The sequence below is a fragment of the Delphinus delphis genome, chromosome 10 (genome assembly GCF_949987515.2).
Source record: "Delphinus delphis chromosome 10, mDelDel1.2, whole genome shotgun sequence".
Lineage (NCBI taxonomy): Eukaryota > Metazoa > Chordata > Mammalia > Artiodactyla > Delphinidae > Delphinus > Delphinus delphis.
The window spans coordinates 81,612,984-81,625,356 of NC_082692.2; the positions used below are offsets into that span (position 1 = coordinate 81,612,984).

A 12,373-nucleotide genomic window follows, 5' to 3' on the forward strand; every position below is an offset into this window, starting at 1 on the left:
AAGAGAGAGACGGTTCGGAAGCAGCACTGGCAAAGCAGGTAGCTGAGGACAAACAAATGTTGCCTGCCATTTTAGTAAACAAGAATGTTGCTTGCCATCAAGTCAGCAGTCACTGCAGCCACCGGAGACAGTGCATCCTGAGGGGAATTCAGGATGCAGAAAAACAGGATACAGGCCCTAGAGAGTTAAGATGCAAATCAAAGGAATAACTTCAATAAAGCCCAGACTCTTACACCTTCCCAAATTGAGCAAAGCATTAAAATCACTACCTTGACATATCTGATTTTTGTGACTAGCCCTAATCTTTTGATGTTCCACTACAAGTTTTTTTTTTTTGTTTTTTTTTTCAGCCAAAACTCCCATATATCCTGGCTCCTCCCTTACCTCTTTGGAACAGTTCCTCAGAGCTATCCAGAAACTTCCCCAGGATACAACCCTCAATAATGCCTCCAATAAAATATATTTCCCAACTTTCAGGCTGTGCATTTTTTTTCTGTCGACATAATAACACCTCAGGACTCCAAAACCCAGTCCCAGGGACTTTTCCTTAACATGCCTGCAGCGCCTGGTACAGGGCCAGGCGCCCCCCGCAGCGCTAGGGTAACCCACGTCAGCGACAACTGAGAGCTGGGTGGCTCTCACTCCGGGGTGGCCCGGACTGTCATTCCCCGCTCCGCCTGGGACCCCCGACACCTGAAGCGGGGTGGGGGTGGGGGGATGCTGGGGTCTCTCGTGCGCCCCCGGGCGCAGCACCGCGCGTCCCCTCCACAGGTGCGGCGCCCTAGCGGCCGCGCACCGGGGCCAGGAGGAGATGGACAGACAAGGACAGGAAGGTATCACTGGCTGCTCCAGGCTCCCACCAAGAGGCCCGCTCACCTGGGACCTGGCCGCCAGGAGCGGGGACCGGAGCGCCAGGTCTCTCAGTAGTTTCCAGGCCTGCGCCACCACAGGGGCCGCCATCTTAACCAGAAAACTTGCGCGAAGAGCCAGGCGGGCCGCGGCAAACCAGGCAGGGCGCGGCGAGGGCGGGAAAGGGAAGGGAGGGGCGGGGCGGGGGCGGGGCCCGGCCGCCCCTCCCGCACCGCCCCCTCCGCCCGGGCCCGCCTGCTACCCCCGGGACGTCGCAGCGCCCCTGAGGGGCCACCTTCTATAGCCCTGCGTCCCCCACCGCGACTCCCACCTCGGCCCCAAGTTCACTTTCAGCCTTCAGAGGCCCCGTGGCCTCCTCACCGTGCTACCCCGGCTCACCATGCGAGCAAAAACACATCCCGAGCCCTACGGTCGTGGGGCTTAAACTACGCTAGGGCGACAGGCCAGTGGACTTTGGCCGGTGCCGTGAGTGCTCTGAGGACCGGCCCACGGAGCTGACGCCAAGTAAGGGAGGCCTCTGGTCTGGTCCTTGGGCCCCAGAGGCTCGCCTAGGGAAACGATATTTGAGCTGAGCCTTGAGGGACTACGGGAGAAGCAAGTGGGTCTGATGAGGTCGGTGGATCCCCTCTACACCTGAGTAAGAATTTTTTATCTTTTACCGAAGGTTAAGGCAAAGCAATTGAAGCACTTTAAGCCAGTAATCAGCAGAACAAGAGCAAGCGTTTATTCGGAGTTTACGTGACTCTAAGCACTGTATATGTAATAAAATTACTATAGCAAATAAGCTTAATATGTGCCAGCCACGTTACAAATTATGAACTAATTTAGTCTTTATAGCAACCTTTCCAGTAGGTACCAATGTATAAATCCCCGTTTTGCAGAAGAGAAAACTGAGGCACAGAGAGGTTACCTAACTTGTTGAAGGTCAGAGATCTGATAAGGATTAAAAATGGTTCAAACCCATGCTCTCTTCTTCCCACCCTATTAAGTACCATTTTAGAATTTTTTTTAACCTTACTCTGTTCTTGAGCCTATGATCATGAGAAAATGTACAATGTAACAGAACTAGGAAACTGTTTCTGCTTTACTTCCCTTTTTACTTTTTCTGCTTTTAATATTTTTTTAATTTTTATTTTGACAAAACAAATCTACAGAAAAGTTGCAAGAACATTACCCCCAACTCCGAAATATCCTTTACCCAGATTTACCACTTATTTATATTTTGCCTCATTCCCCATTTTTCATAGATATAGATACATAGCTTTATAGCCCATTCTTAATCACAAGTTTACTGGCTAGATTTAGCATCCATTGTTGATTATTTCTTGAATCAGTTATTACTGTAATGGTTGCAAAATCATGATTGTCTAATTCCATTCCTTTCTACATTTTTTAGTTTACATTCTACTCTGAGAAGAGCTTTACCATCTCCCACGTTTATTTATCCTTGTATTCACTTGTATCAATATGGACTCATGCGTCCCTTTTTATTCAGTGCCAAGCCTATGCTCATTCCTTTTACATGTACTCAGCTGCCTCTGAATATGGGTCATTTAATCCTCACAGGAACCCTGTAAGGGGTGATGATGTTATTCCCATTTTACCAGAGGGGGAACTGTACTACAGAAACACTGTGTAACTTGCCCAGGGTCACAGCCTGGGACCAGACCCCAAAGCTGAAATCTGACCACACCCTTCTCTTGACATGAGGGGATCTGAGTTCCCACCTCATCTATCATTACTTATACTGGGTCTGCCATCTAGCCAGGATGGAGCAAAGATTCACTAATGTTTACAGACTGAATGTTTAAGCTTGGTGAGAGCTTTGAACATGTTGTCAGAAGGAAGCAGACCTCCTGTAGAATTAATCAAAGGTGGTTTATTCAGACAGTACTATGGCAAGGGAGTTGGCTACTATCACTTTCCTTCCAGCAGAGACCTGAAAGGGTTTGAAAAGAAGACTGCATTTCATAAAGAGAAAGGAGAGCCTCCTTAGACAGTCTTTGATGAGTGTTCTGTTAGGATGGGATTTTTTTCTATTAGGGCAGGATTTTTGGAAGTGGAATGGGCAGAGTCTTTCTCATTACCATTCATGTACATGTGGCAATCTTTGATTGGTTCATTATCTACTAGTGAATCTCTGGGCTGGGTAGCATCATATGAGTTTTCCTGTTTCAATTGGAAGACAGCCTATTCCTCAGCTTTGGGGCCCAAGTCCTGCATCAGCAATTCCTCAGTGTCTTCATCCACATTCTCTAATTCTGCCATCTCTGCAGCCAAGGGGTTGGGGGAGATGGAGCAGAAGGACCTTCGAATGGTATCTCCAGTGCTTAGCACTGGACCAGGATTAGAGAAAGTGTGAAATAAACAGACGTAGGATGGCTCACACTTATTGAGTTCCTCCTAAGACTTCTCGCTATTTTCTACCCTTTTTTCCCAAATAGGAAGCTCTTTGAGGTCAAGGATCCACCAAAGAGTTCTGCACTGTGCTTTGCTGAGATAAGCACTGGGTTTTCAGTGAAACTGGATTGGATTCAAATCTCACCTCTGCCTTCTGTGAATCTGTGACCTGAGGAACTACCTAGGTCATACAGTGATAGTAAGTATTCAGTGAGATGTTGTATGTAAAGACCTTGCACATAGCAAGGTCTCAGTAAATGTTGTGTTTCTTCCTCTGATATATTCTTAATAAATATTTGATAGCTAATGTGAAACACCAGAGCCAATCTGAGGTATGGGTCATAAGGCCCCTGACACTTTGTAACTTATCTTGATAGCACTGACTAACAGTAGAGACGTGTATGTGCCAGATGAAAGTATTAAAAGAGTGTAAAGTTGTCTCCAGGAAGAGGGTGGAGGATAGGGGTCAGGGAACCTTTACATTTTTAGAACTTCGCAAATACTGATTCCTGGGCTCCACTCTAGACCTACTGAATCAGAATCACTTAGGATGGAGTCTGACATCTGCATTTTAAATAATCTTCTCAAGGAGTTATTTAGTTTGAGAACTAAAAAAAATAAAAAATAAAAAAAAGCAGACAAACCAAACCATAGCGGTAAACTCTCAAGAGGTTTCCCAGTGAATCAAGAGACAAGTTACTCTGCCTTCTTCCACTGGGTTCCTAAATGTAGAATGAAAATCCTGTGATTCGTAGACAGAGGTGATGACTAAATGCTGCTCTCAGAGAGTCTTGACACATGGGTATAAGACCTGTCTTCTACCAGGGGTCTAGGTCAGCCCCGACATGTAGAAGCATTGGCTAAGGGTGAATAAACAGTGATTCTATGCTTTTTCTTTATCCGTATTGCAATTGTGAACTGCTTGAGTAGTAACTGTGGCCATAGGCAATACCACTACCAAAGCATTCTGTACTGTCTGGGATCAGATTGAAGCACAGAGGTAGATACCAGACAAACTGAGTTCAGGTCTTGACTCTGTGATTTAATAACTCTGAGCTTGGGCCAGTTATTCCGCAGCCTCAATCCTTTATCTGTGAAAGGGGGATTATAATAGTATGTATTTTGCCAGTGTGTTACTGAGTCCAAGCTCGTACTACTTGCTGTACAACAGGCCAATAAATCGAGAGACAAGTTGCTGGAGCAAGGAATAGTGACTTTATTCAGAAAACCAGCAAACTGAGAAGATGGTGGACTCGTGCCCCAAAGAACCCATCTTGCCTGAGTTAGAATTCAGGCTTTTTTTTATACTAAAAGGGGAGGGAGTAAAGTCAAACATTTCCTGGTTCCTGTCAGCCTCTGGGAGGGGATGCGTTAATTTCTTCCTCCCAGCAGTCATTCACGGGTGGGCCTGATCAAGATGTTCCCTGTGAGCTAAACAAAGGTATTTTAGCTTAATGCTCATTACCTACTAGGCAGGGTTCCCAGAGATGGGCCATTATGTATAATTTAAGCTTATAGGCAACATCCGTTTAGTGATTAACTTGTAATAGAATGCAAAGGGTTCTTCCCCATTACAAGTGCATTGTCAAGCACTGGAGATCCCAGTGGCTGATAGCCATTAGGCTTTCTTTGCTTGACTAAGAAATCCTTTTTCATGTTTGTTTCTTTACCATTTACATCAGTGAGCCTGTTTCCCCCTTAGTAAAATGAAGGCCAAGTATGACAGCATCTTATTAGAACTAGGAATTAACAATATAGCACTTCTCATAAACTTTGCGTACACTGGAAATATTAAGTTCCAAAACTCCTTCATCAAACTTTGGATTTAGAACAACCTGCCTACACTATTTCTTATTGAGTTAATTGTTCCAGGAAAGAAAATAAAAACATCAATAGACCCACACACCTTCTCTTTCATTTTAGCAGTGCCTGTTAACAGTGAAATAATGTGCTCGTTTTCATATCCACACTGATTACTCCCTGGGCCCAAATTTGCCAAAGAGGCATGTCAGGAAACCTAGCACAGGGATCATGAATTTAGCAGTTCCAGTGGTTGTTTATCATTACCTTTTCATTTAAGAATAAAAACCATTTGACAAATACAGACTCATTGTAACCAGTAGAAATGAATAGAATTTTTTACAAAACAATCCTAATTTTCATGGATAACATATTTGAATTCATGCTACTCCCTGTCAGGAATGAAAATCACTATTAAGATGATGAAACAAAGGGCATTTGTGGATTTTGTCTGGTTATTTCTTCTTTAATGGATAACAGATTTCTTGAATTTACAGGCAAAGAAACTTTGGGCTTTCATTATGTACACTGATAATACCTCTGTTGCTGTTTGTGACAGCCATTTTAACCAATGCTTCAACTGTGTTATTTGCCAATGGCACAGAAAGAAGTTCCATTGTGCTCCAGTTATTTTTTCCCTCTTCAATAATGCATTAAAATGATTAATTCTGATGACATTTTTCAGCAGCTTATTTAAATTATAAGGTGCACAGAAGAAAAGGGATCTGAAACTAAAAGTGTCTCCTCTGACAAAACCACAATGAGCTCAAGAGAAATTCTCACTATATCCTGGAGAGGATCTGGGGGAGGGAAGGTAGAGCCATAGTAACAGGTCAAAGTCAAGATAAAAAAGAAGTGAGAGTAAGGAACATCAGAAACCAGGAGAAGGAACATTCAGGGACAAGGTCAGCTGGAAGACTATAAGTGGAGAACGAGAGTTAAGGATAGAAACAAAGGCGATGACATTCTATTGGTCGAGAAATTTAGAAATGGATAAAGAAGATGGTAAAAGTGGAGTGAAGAACATTTACACAAAGGACAGTGGAGAAGCATGGACTGAAAGAGAAAAATGGTACCAGATTGTGGGAAAGGAATTCCCTTCAAAAAGAAACCTGTTTTCCCACTGCAATCGAAAGCCGTGGAATTTAGCACTTTCAATATTATTAAGACATCCTTCATTTAAATACCAAAATAGGGACTTCCCTGGTGGCACAGTGGTTAAGAATCCTCCTGCCAATGCAGGGGACACAGGTTCGACCCCCGGTCTGGGAAGATCCCACATGCTGTGGAGCAAGTAAGCCCATGCACCACAACTACCGAGCCTGTGCTCTAGAGCCCATGAGCCACAACTATTGAGCCCATGTGCCACAACTACTGAAGCCTGGACGCCTAGAGCCCGTGCTCCGCAACAAGAGAAGCCACTGCAATGAGAAGCCCATGCACCACAACAAAGAGTAGCCCCCACTCACTGAAACTAGAGAAAACCCGTGCACAGCAACGAAGACCCAAAGCAGCCCAAAAAATAATTAATTAATTAATTAACTAATTAAATACCAAAATAAAAATTAAAGGCATTCCATTTCAAATGCCCTGCTTCATTAGGAAGTAAGCAGTCACAGCAATGGTTTTTAATAGAATTCCTTTTTTTAAAAAAAATTTATTTATTTTTGGCTGCATTGGGTCTTCCTTGCTGTGCACCTACTCTTTGTTGCAGCGCGCGGGCTTCTCATTGTTTGTGGAGCACGGGCTCTGGGCACACGGGCTTCAGTAGATGTGGCTCGCAGGCTCAGTAGTTGTGGCTCGTGGGCTCTAGAGCGCAGGCTCAGCAGTTGTGGCACACGGGCTTAGTTGCTTTGCAGCATGTGGGATCCTCCCAGACCAGGGCTTGAACCCGTGTCCCCTGCATTGGCTGGCGGATTCTTAACCACTGCGCCACCAGGGAAGCCCCAGTAGAATTCCTTTAAGAGGTTTCTGTTTTGTTTTAATGTCTTTGGGGCCATATTCTCCAAAGGTTCTGATTCAGTCTGTCTTGGGACCCAGAGATCTGCATTTTTATAAGTACCTCTTCCACCCCACCATCTTTATTGTTGGTGATCCATTGTCTATGACTGGAGAAGCACTGACCCAAAAGGTGGGACTTTGAGAAAGCTAGAGGAAAATGACAGAAATCATCTAATTCCTCTCTTTCTCTCTCATTTTCTTTTCCATTTCTTACCCCACTTGTAGTATGTTTTTTAACCTTTCCCTACCCCTCCAAAATCTTAGTACATGAGAAGAAGGAGTATGGAATGAGGCTCCAAAGGAAGGTTTCATGCTGTTCCCTCTGATGGAAACAACTCTTCCCTGTTGTTCACTGGACTCGGGCTCTCTCTTCCCTAGAGAGGGTTTCAGTCACCACCCTCTTCAGGAAGCTTCTCTGAAGACAAGGCTGGGGATCATCTCAGTGGTTATCATTAGGCAATTACCCCATTAGTTTCTTGTCTGCTTCTTTCTTTAAGATTTAAAAATCTGCAGTGACAGGGACTGTGCCTTCTTTGCTCTTATGACCCTGCACCCAGTACAGTGCCTGGAAGACAGGCGGTATTCAACTGACATTGACTAAACAGATAACTAAGTGAAGATGAAACCAGTGCAAAAATCACCCTAATAAGAAAATTCAAAGATTCAATAATGTCTAGAAATCTGCCAGTACCTCCTAACAAGAATGGAAGTTGAGTCCCATGAAGGGAAATAACCTGCCCAGGATCACACACTACACTAGTGGTTTTGTTCACTGTTCCTCAGAGTTCTTAGATGCCTTCAAGATCCATCTCGCCCTTACCTCTCTCTCCTTCCCCTACATTTATTGAACATGTATGTGCTTTCTCCAAGCTTTACAGAAATTATCTTACTTAATCCCCACCACAGCTGTATTTTACAGATGTGCAAACTGAGTCTCACAGCAGAGAGTAAGTTGCCTGAAGTAATGACTAGGAAGAGGCCAATCTCAATCATCTGGGATTGAATCTACACCAGCACTATCTAATGGATCTTTTTGCAATGATGGAAAAGTTCCATAACTGTGCTGTCTGATACCATAGCCATCAGCCGTGTATGGCTACTGAGCACTTGCAATGTGGCTGGTGAAACTAAGAAAATAATTTTTTTTTTTGCGGTACGCGGGCGTCTCACTGCTGTGGCCTCTCACATTGCGGAGCACAGGCTCCGGACGCGCAGGCCCAGCGGCCATGGCTCACGGGCCCAGCCGCTCCGTGGCATGTGGGATCCTCCCGGACCGGGGCACGAACCCGTGTCCCCTGCATCGGCAGGCGGACTCTCAACCACTGTGCCACCAGGGAAGCCCCTAAATTTTTAATTTTAATTAATTTATATTTAATTTTTAATAGCTGCACATAGCTAGTGACTGCCATATTTACCAGTAGAGGTCTATGCTATCCAACTGATGTGCAGACTTTGTATCATCTCACTGTTTTCTTAATTGTATTCCTATTAGGTACAAGTTATATGAATTGGGTTCCTAATTTAGGTACAAATAGCTTATTTAGGAGGTGATCCTAGGCAGCAGGAAAAGGAATGGGGAAGTGAGACAGGGAAGACGGAACAGGCTGTAGGCAATTGGGGTTCAGTTTCAGAGAGCACTCTGGTAGAATGTTATGGAACATACCTCAAAATGGTTCCATCGAGGGATGAGGAAGTGGTCATGTTTTTCCACCAACTCCAACTCCGATGCCTCATTGGTTGAGAGCTGCTCCTGGGGGCACTTCCAGCTTCCCTTTCCTCGGAACAGTTACGCCCCTGTGGTTAGACAAAGCCTTAGAGCAGGGAGACGCAGGTCTCTGAAGCAGTGATTATCTTGCAAAGCTGCCAGTGACTTCCAGGGAAGTCCAGGAGATGTGGGCCCAAGTAAAACTATATTGCCTCTCCCTTTAACTGACCAGATTAGTTCATATCAATATTTTATCTGGGTTGGGAGGAAGGGCACTCGAGATTGTGTTGGTAAGAAAGGTTCTGCTACTTAGAGAGAGAGAGAGAGGGAGAGAAAGAAAAAAGTTTCCAAACTACAATCCTAAACTGTACTCTTGCCTGTTTTCATGACCAACTCAATTACTGGATTTTATCCTATTCTGTATCATTTCTAGCTCAGCGTGGATGCTCTAAGTATCCCTGCAGTCTAGGCCCCATAATGTAGTCATAAAATAGCTGATCCTGGACTTTCTCAGAAGAGACATGAAGAGACTCAAGCATTCCAGAAAGTGTTTGTTTGGTTGTTTTCTATTTGATATATTTAAAAAGATTAGCCGCAACAAGAGCAGAGGATCAGGGAGAACCTGATTTAAAAAATAAAATATAGTTTTAAAGAAGAAATAGAAGTGATGCAAATAGTAATTTCTCCTCCTCTGATATCAAGCTCTGTTGAGCTCTGGAAAGAGGAAACATGTAATTATGATAGAAGTGAATCAACTGAAAGCCAAGTCAAAAAGGCAGATCAGCTTCTGAAGAGATGCCCTGGCTTCTATAACGACAGTAGGTAAAGAGTCCTAGCCTCTCTACCTAGATCGGCTGCTGGTCCGTACGACCTTGGGCTGAAAGAACATGGAGAACTCCTGATAGTGTAGGCAAAAGGAATGTTACCAGATTTCTTTCAGAGACAATGGCCATCCATGGAGGCTAAGAAGAGCTTAGCTACCTCAAAGAACCTGCCTGAAGAGATTTCTTCATGCTACAAACCTCTGTAAATTTCCTTTCAAAAATTATGTTTAAGAAGAAATAGGAATAACCTTACACCAAAGTGAGGGCAAGAGTGTCCACAAGAGTGAAGACAGTAATGCCACAAGGGAGAAAATGAAGGGAGACAAGTAAAAATTTCACATGGAAATATTTCAAGTACCTAGAAGCTCTGAGGAAAATAACACCATGATGAACAAATGATGTGAATAAAAAAATTCAAAAAAGAAAAGGTAAAAGTGGCCAGTAAACAAGAAAAAGAGCCAGCTTCACTGATAGCATTGAAGAAATGCAAAATAAAAGATAATATTACCTTTTAAAATGTATATGTTTTTAAACCAATAAAAATGCCCAATTTGGGTACAACCGTGGAGGAAATAAATACTTTTTAATATTGTCAGTAGAAGTGTGCATTGTTACATCCTTCTAGAGGACAATTTGGCAATATATATCCAGAGCCTAAGAGTTTAAATCCTCTAGTCAAATAATTTTATTTCTAGGGATTATCCTAAACAAATACTTAAATTTGCAGTCAAAGATTTTTGTTCAAAGATATTAATTGCAGCAATTTATTTAGCAATGAAAATTTGGAAACCACATAGCTGGTGAATAGTTAATAAAAAAACCACACTAGAATATTGAACAATGCCAAAAAACGTATTATAAAATTTTAATTTATTTAAAGAAGCAGTGTATGCACACTGTAAGATTTTTTAAGTCTCTGAAGGTATAGCCACTGTTAATAGTTCACTTCTTTAAGAAGTTTTCTTCAACAAATTTTCTATATATACATTTTCTATTTTGATATATCAATATATATATCTCTATCCCTATCTATCTATCTATCTGGCCCACTACTTGTCTTTGTAAATAAAGTTTTATTGGAAGTCACTCATACCCATTTGTTTATGTATTGTCTATGGTTGGTTTCCAGTTACAATGGCAAAGTTGAATAGATGCAACAGAGAACCTATGACTAAAAATATGTACTATCTGGCCCTTTACAGAAAAACTTTGCAAACCCCTGCACCAGCATACAAACTCATTACAATGTTACCTCAGAGAGTGCAAATATTTTTGTCTGCTTTGTTTGCTATTGTATTCCCAATGCCTAGAACAGTGCCTGGCATATAGTAGGTGCTCAGTAAATATTTTTGGAATGAATTGATGGGATCAGTTGCTCCTGCTAATGCACAGTTGTGTGGTTTTCACATTTAGTGCTTGTTTTAGTATTACAAATAACACTGCAATGAACACAGATATTTGCTTACTTCTGCAATTATATCAGAAACAGTACTTTGAAAAATATTTAATGATGTGGAAAACATTGATATATCAAATTTTTTTAAACTAAAATTTTTGTTACTTTAATTTTTGTTATTGAAAATGTGTGTGTATAACCATAAATAATTTGAAATCTAGGAGGTGGGATTGGGGTGATTTTTATTTTCTTTATTGTTATCTAAATTTATCATAATTAATACATATTGGTACTAAAAAAATATTAAATGTATTTTTAAAGGACTCAAAAGATCCTTTTCATCTTGTCCCTTCTCTGTCCTATTTAAAATCATTTAATACTTCCCATCCCTATAAGTTAAATCTAAATTCTTCCACCCAGGGCTTCAGGCTATTGAGCCACTGGTTTAAATACCTGTTTCTGTCTCCCCAGTGACTTTCTTCATGCAAGGTTTGTTCCGCCAGACTTGTATATTACTCTTTGTCCTCAGAAAAGGCCTCATAAATTCTACCTTGGCACACTTAGTCATAGCTTTTGTCCTGTCCAGAATGCCATCCTTTTTTCCACCTTCCTGAGCCTGCCACTGAAGCGTCCAATTCCTCCCAGTAGCATTCCTAAGTCCTTCCCACAGCCTCATCCTTCTACAGCATCTACTGTCATGGGTGGCAAATCTGGTTTCCTTTAGGAGACAAAGCAAGAAAACCTAAACGAACAACGTAGTACGCCATACAAGGGAATAAGGAGTCGTGGGGACCATGGCAACAAGTACATGTCCTATCTAAAGGCAGACAAATGAAAAAATAAATTTGTTTTTAAAGGCAGACCAAACAAAGCAAGACTGCTGACAAAATTTACCCTACAGCTTATACTGTATGGGCGTATAAACTGCTTGGAACTTTTTCCTGAAGCCCGTGGGGTTTAGGGATGCAGAAAGAGGGGCAGAAAGTGAGAGTTAATGGAGGTCCAAAAGTAGGATGGGGGTAGGTTGAGAATGAGGGATGGACAAGAGGTTTCAGGCTTAAAGAGAAGGGAGGGGTAGGATTTAAGACTGGACTAAGGATGTCTGTGGTAGAAGTTATGCAGTAATTTTTAAAATGAAATTCTAGTGTTTTATGTTTTAGGCTATATCAGAATATCCCTAGGGTCAAAATGGCTTCATCAAAACAGACCAAATAAAATATCTTGCTTCATCACCCATACCTGTACCCAAGTTCTTCTCATAGTAATGAAAATAGCAATAGCTAAGTTGAGTTGAGTCGGTATTATGTGAAGTCACTGTGTTAAGCACATTTACTGAGAGTGTCCACCTGACTCAGTTCTCAAGATAGCCTTATGAGA

At 42.3% G+C, this 12,373-nt stretch overlaps 2 protein-coding genes across 4 annotated transcripts in view; one reads left to right on the plus strand and one right to left on the minus strand.

Annotated features, from left to right (window-relative positions):
• Positions 1-1,000, minus strand: part of SUCLG2 (succinate-CoA ligase GDP-forming subunit beta) — a 245,659-nt gene extending 244,659 nt beyond the window's left edge. For both annotated transcript variants that reach the window (XM_060022865.1, XM_060022864.1), the window contains exon 1: positions 877-1,000. In XM_060022865.1, coding sequence (XP_059878848.1) covers positions 877-960 — 84 coding nt within the window. In that variant the 5' untranslated portion in view covers positions 961-1,000. The remainder of the gene's footprint in view (positions 1-876) is intronic.
• A 267-nt stretch (positions 1,001-1,267) lies between these two features.
• Positions 1,268-12,373, plus strand: part of TAFA1 (TAFA chemokine like family member 1) — a 774,580-nt gene continuing 763,474 nt past the window's right edge. The window contains exons 1-2 of one of the 2 annotated variants that reach the window (XR_009520895.1): positions 1,268-1,507; positions 3,315-3,469. The gene's annotated coding sequence lies outside the window, so the exon portion shown is untranslated. The remainder of the gene's footprint in view (positions 1,508-3,314; positions 3,470-12,373) is intronic. The other variant, XM_060022866.1, reaches the window with a different exon arrangement.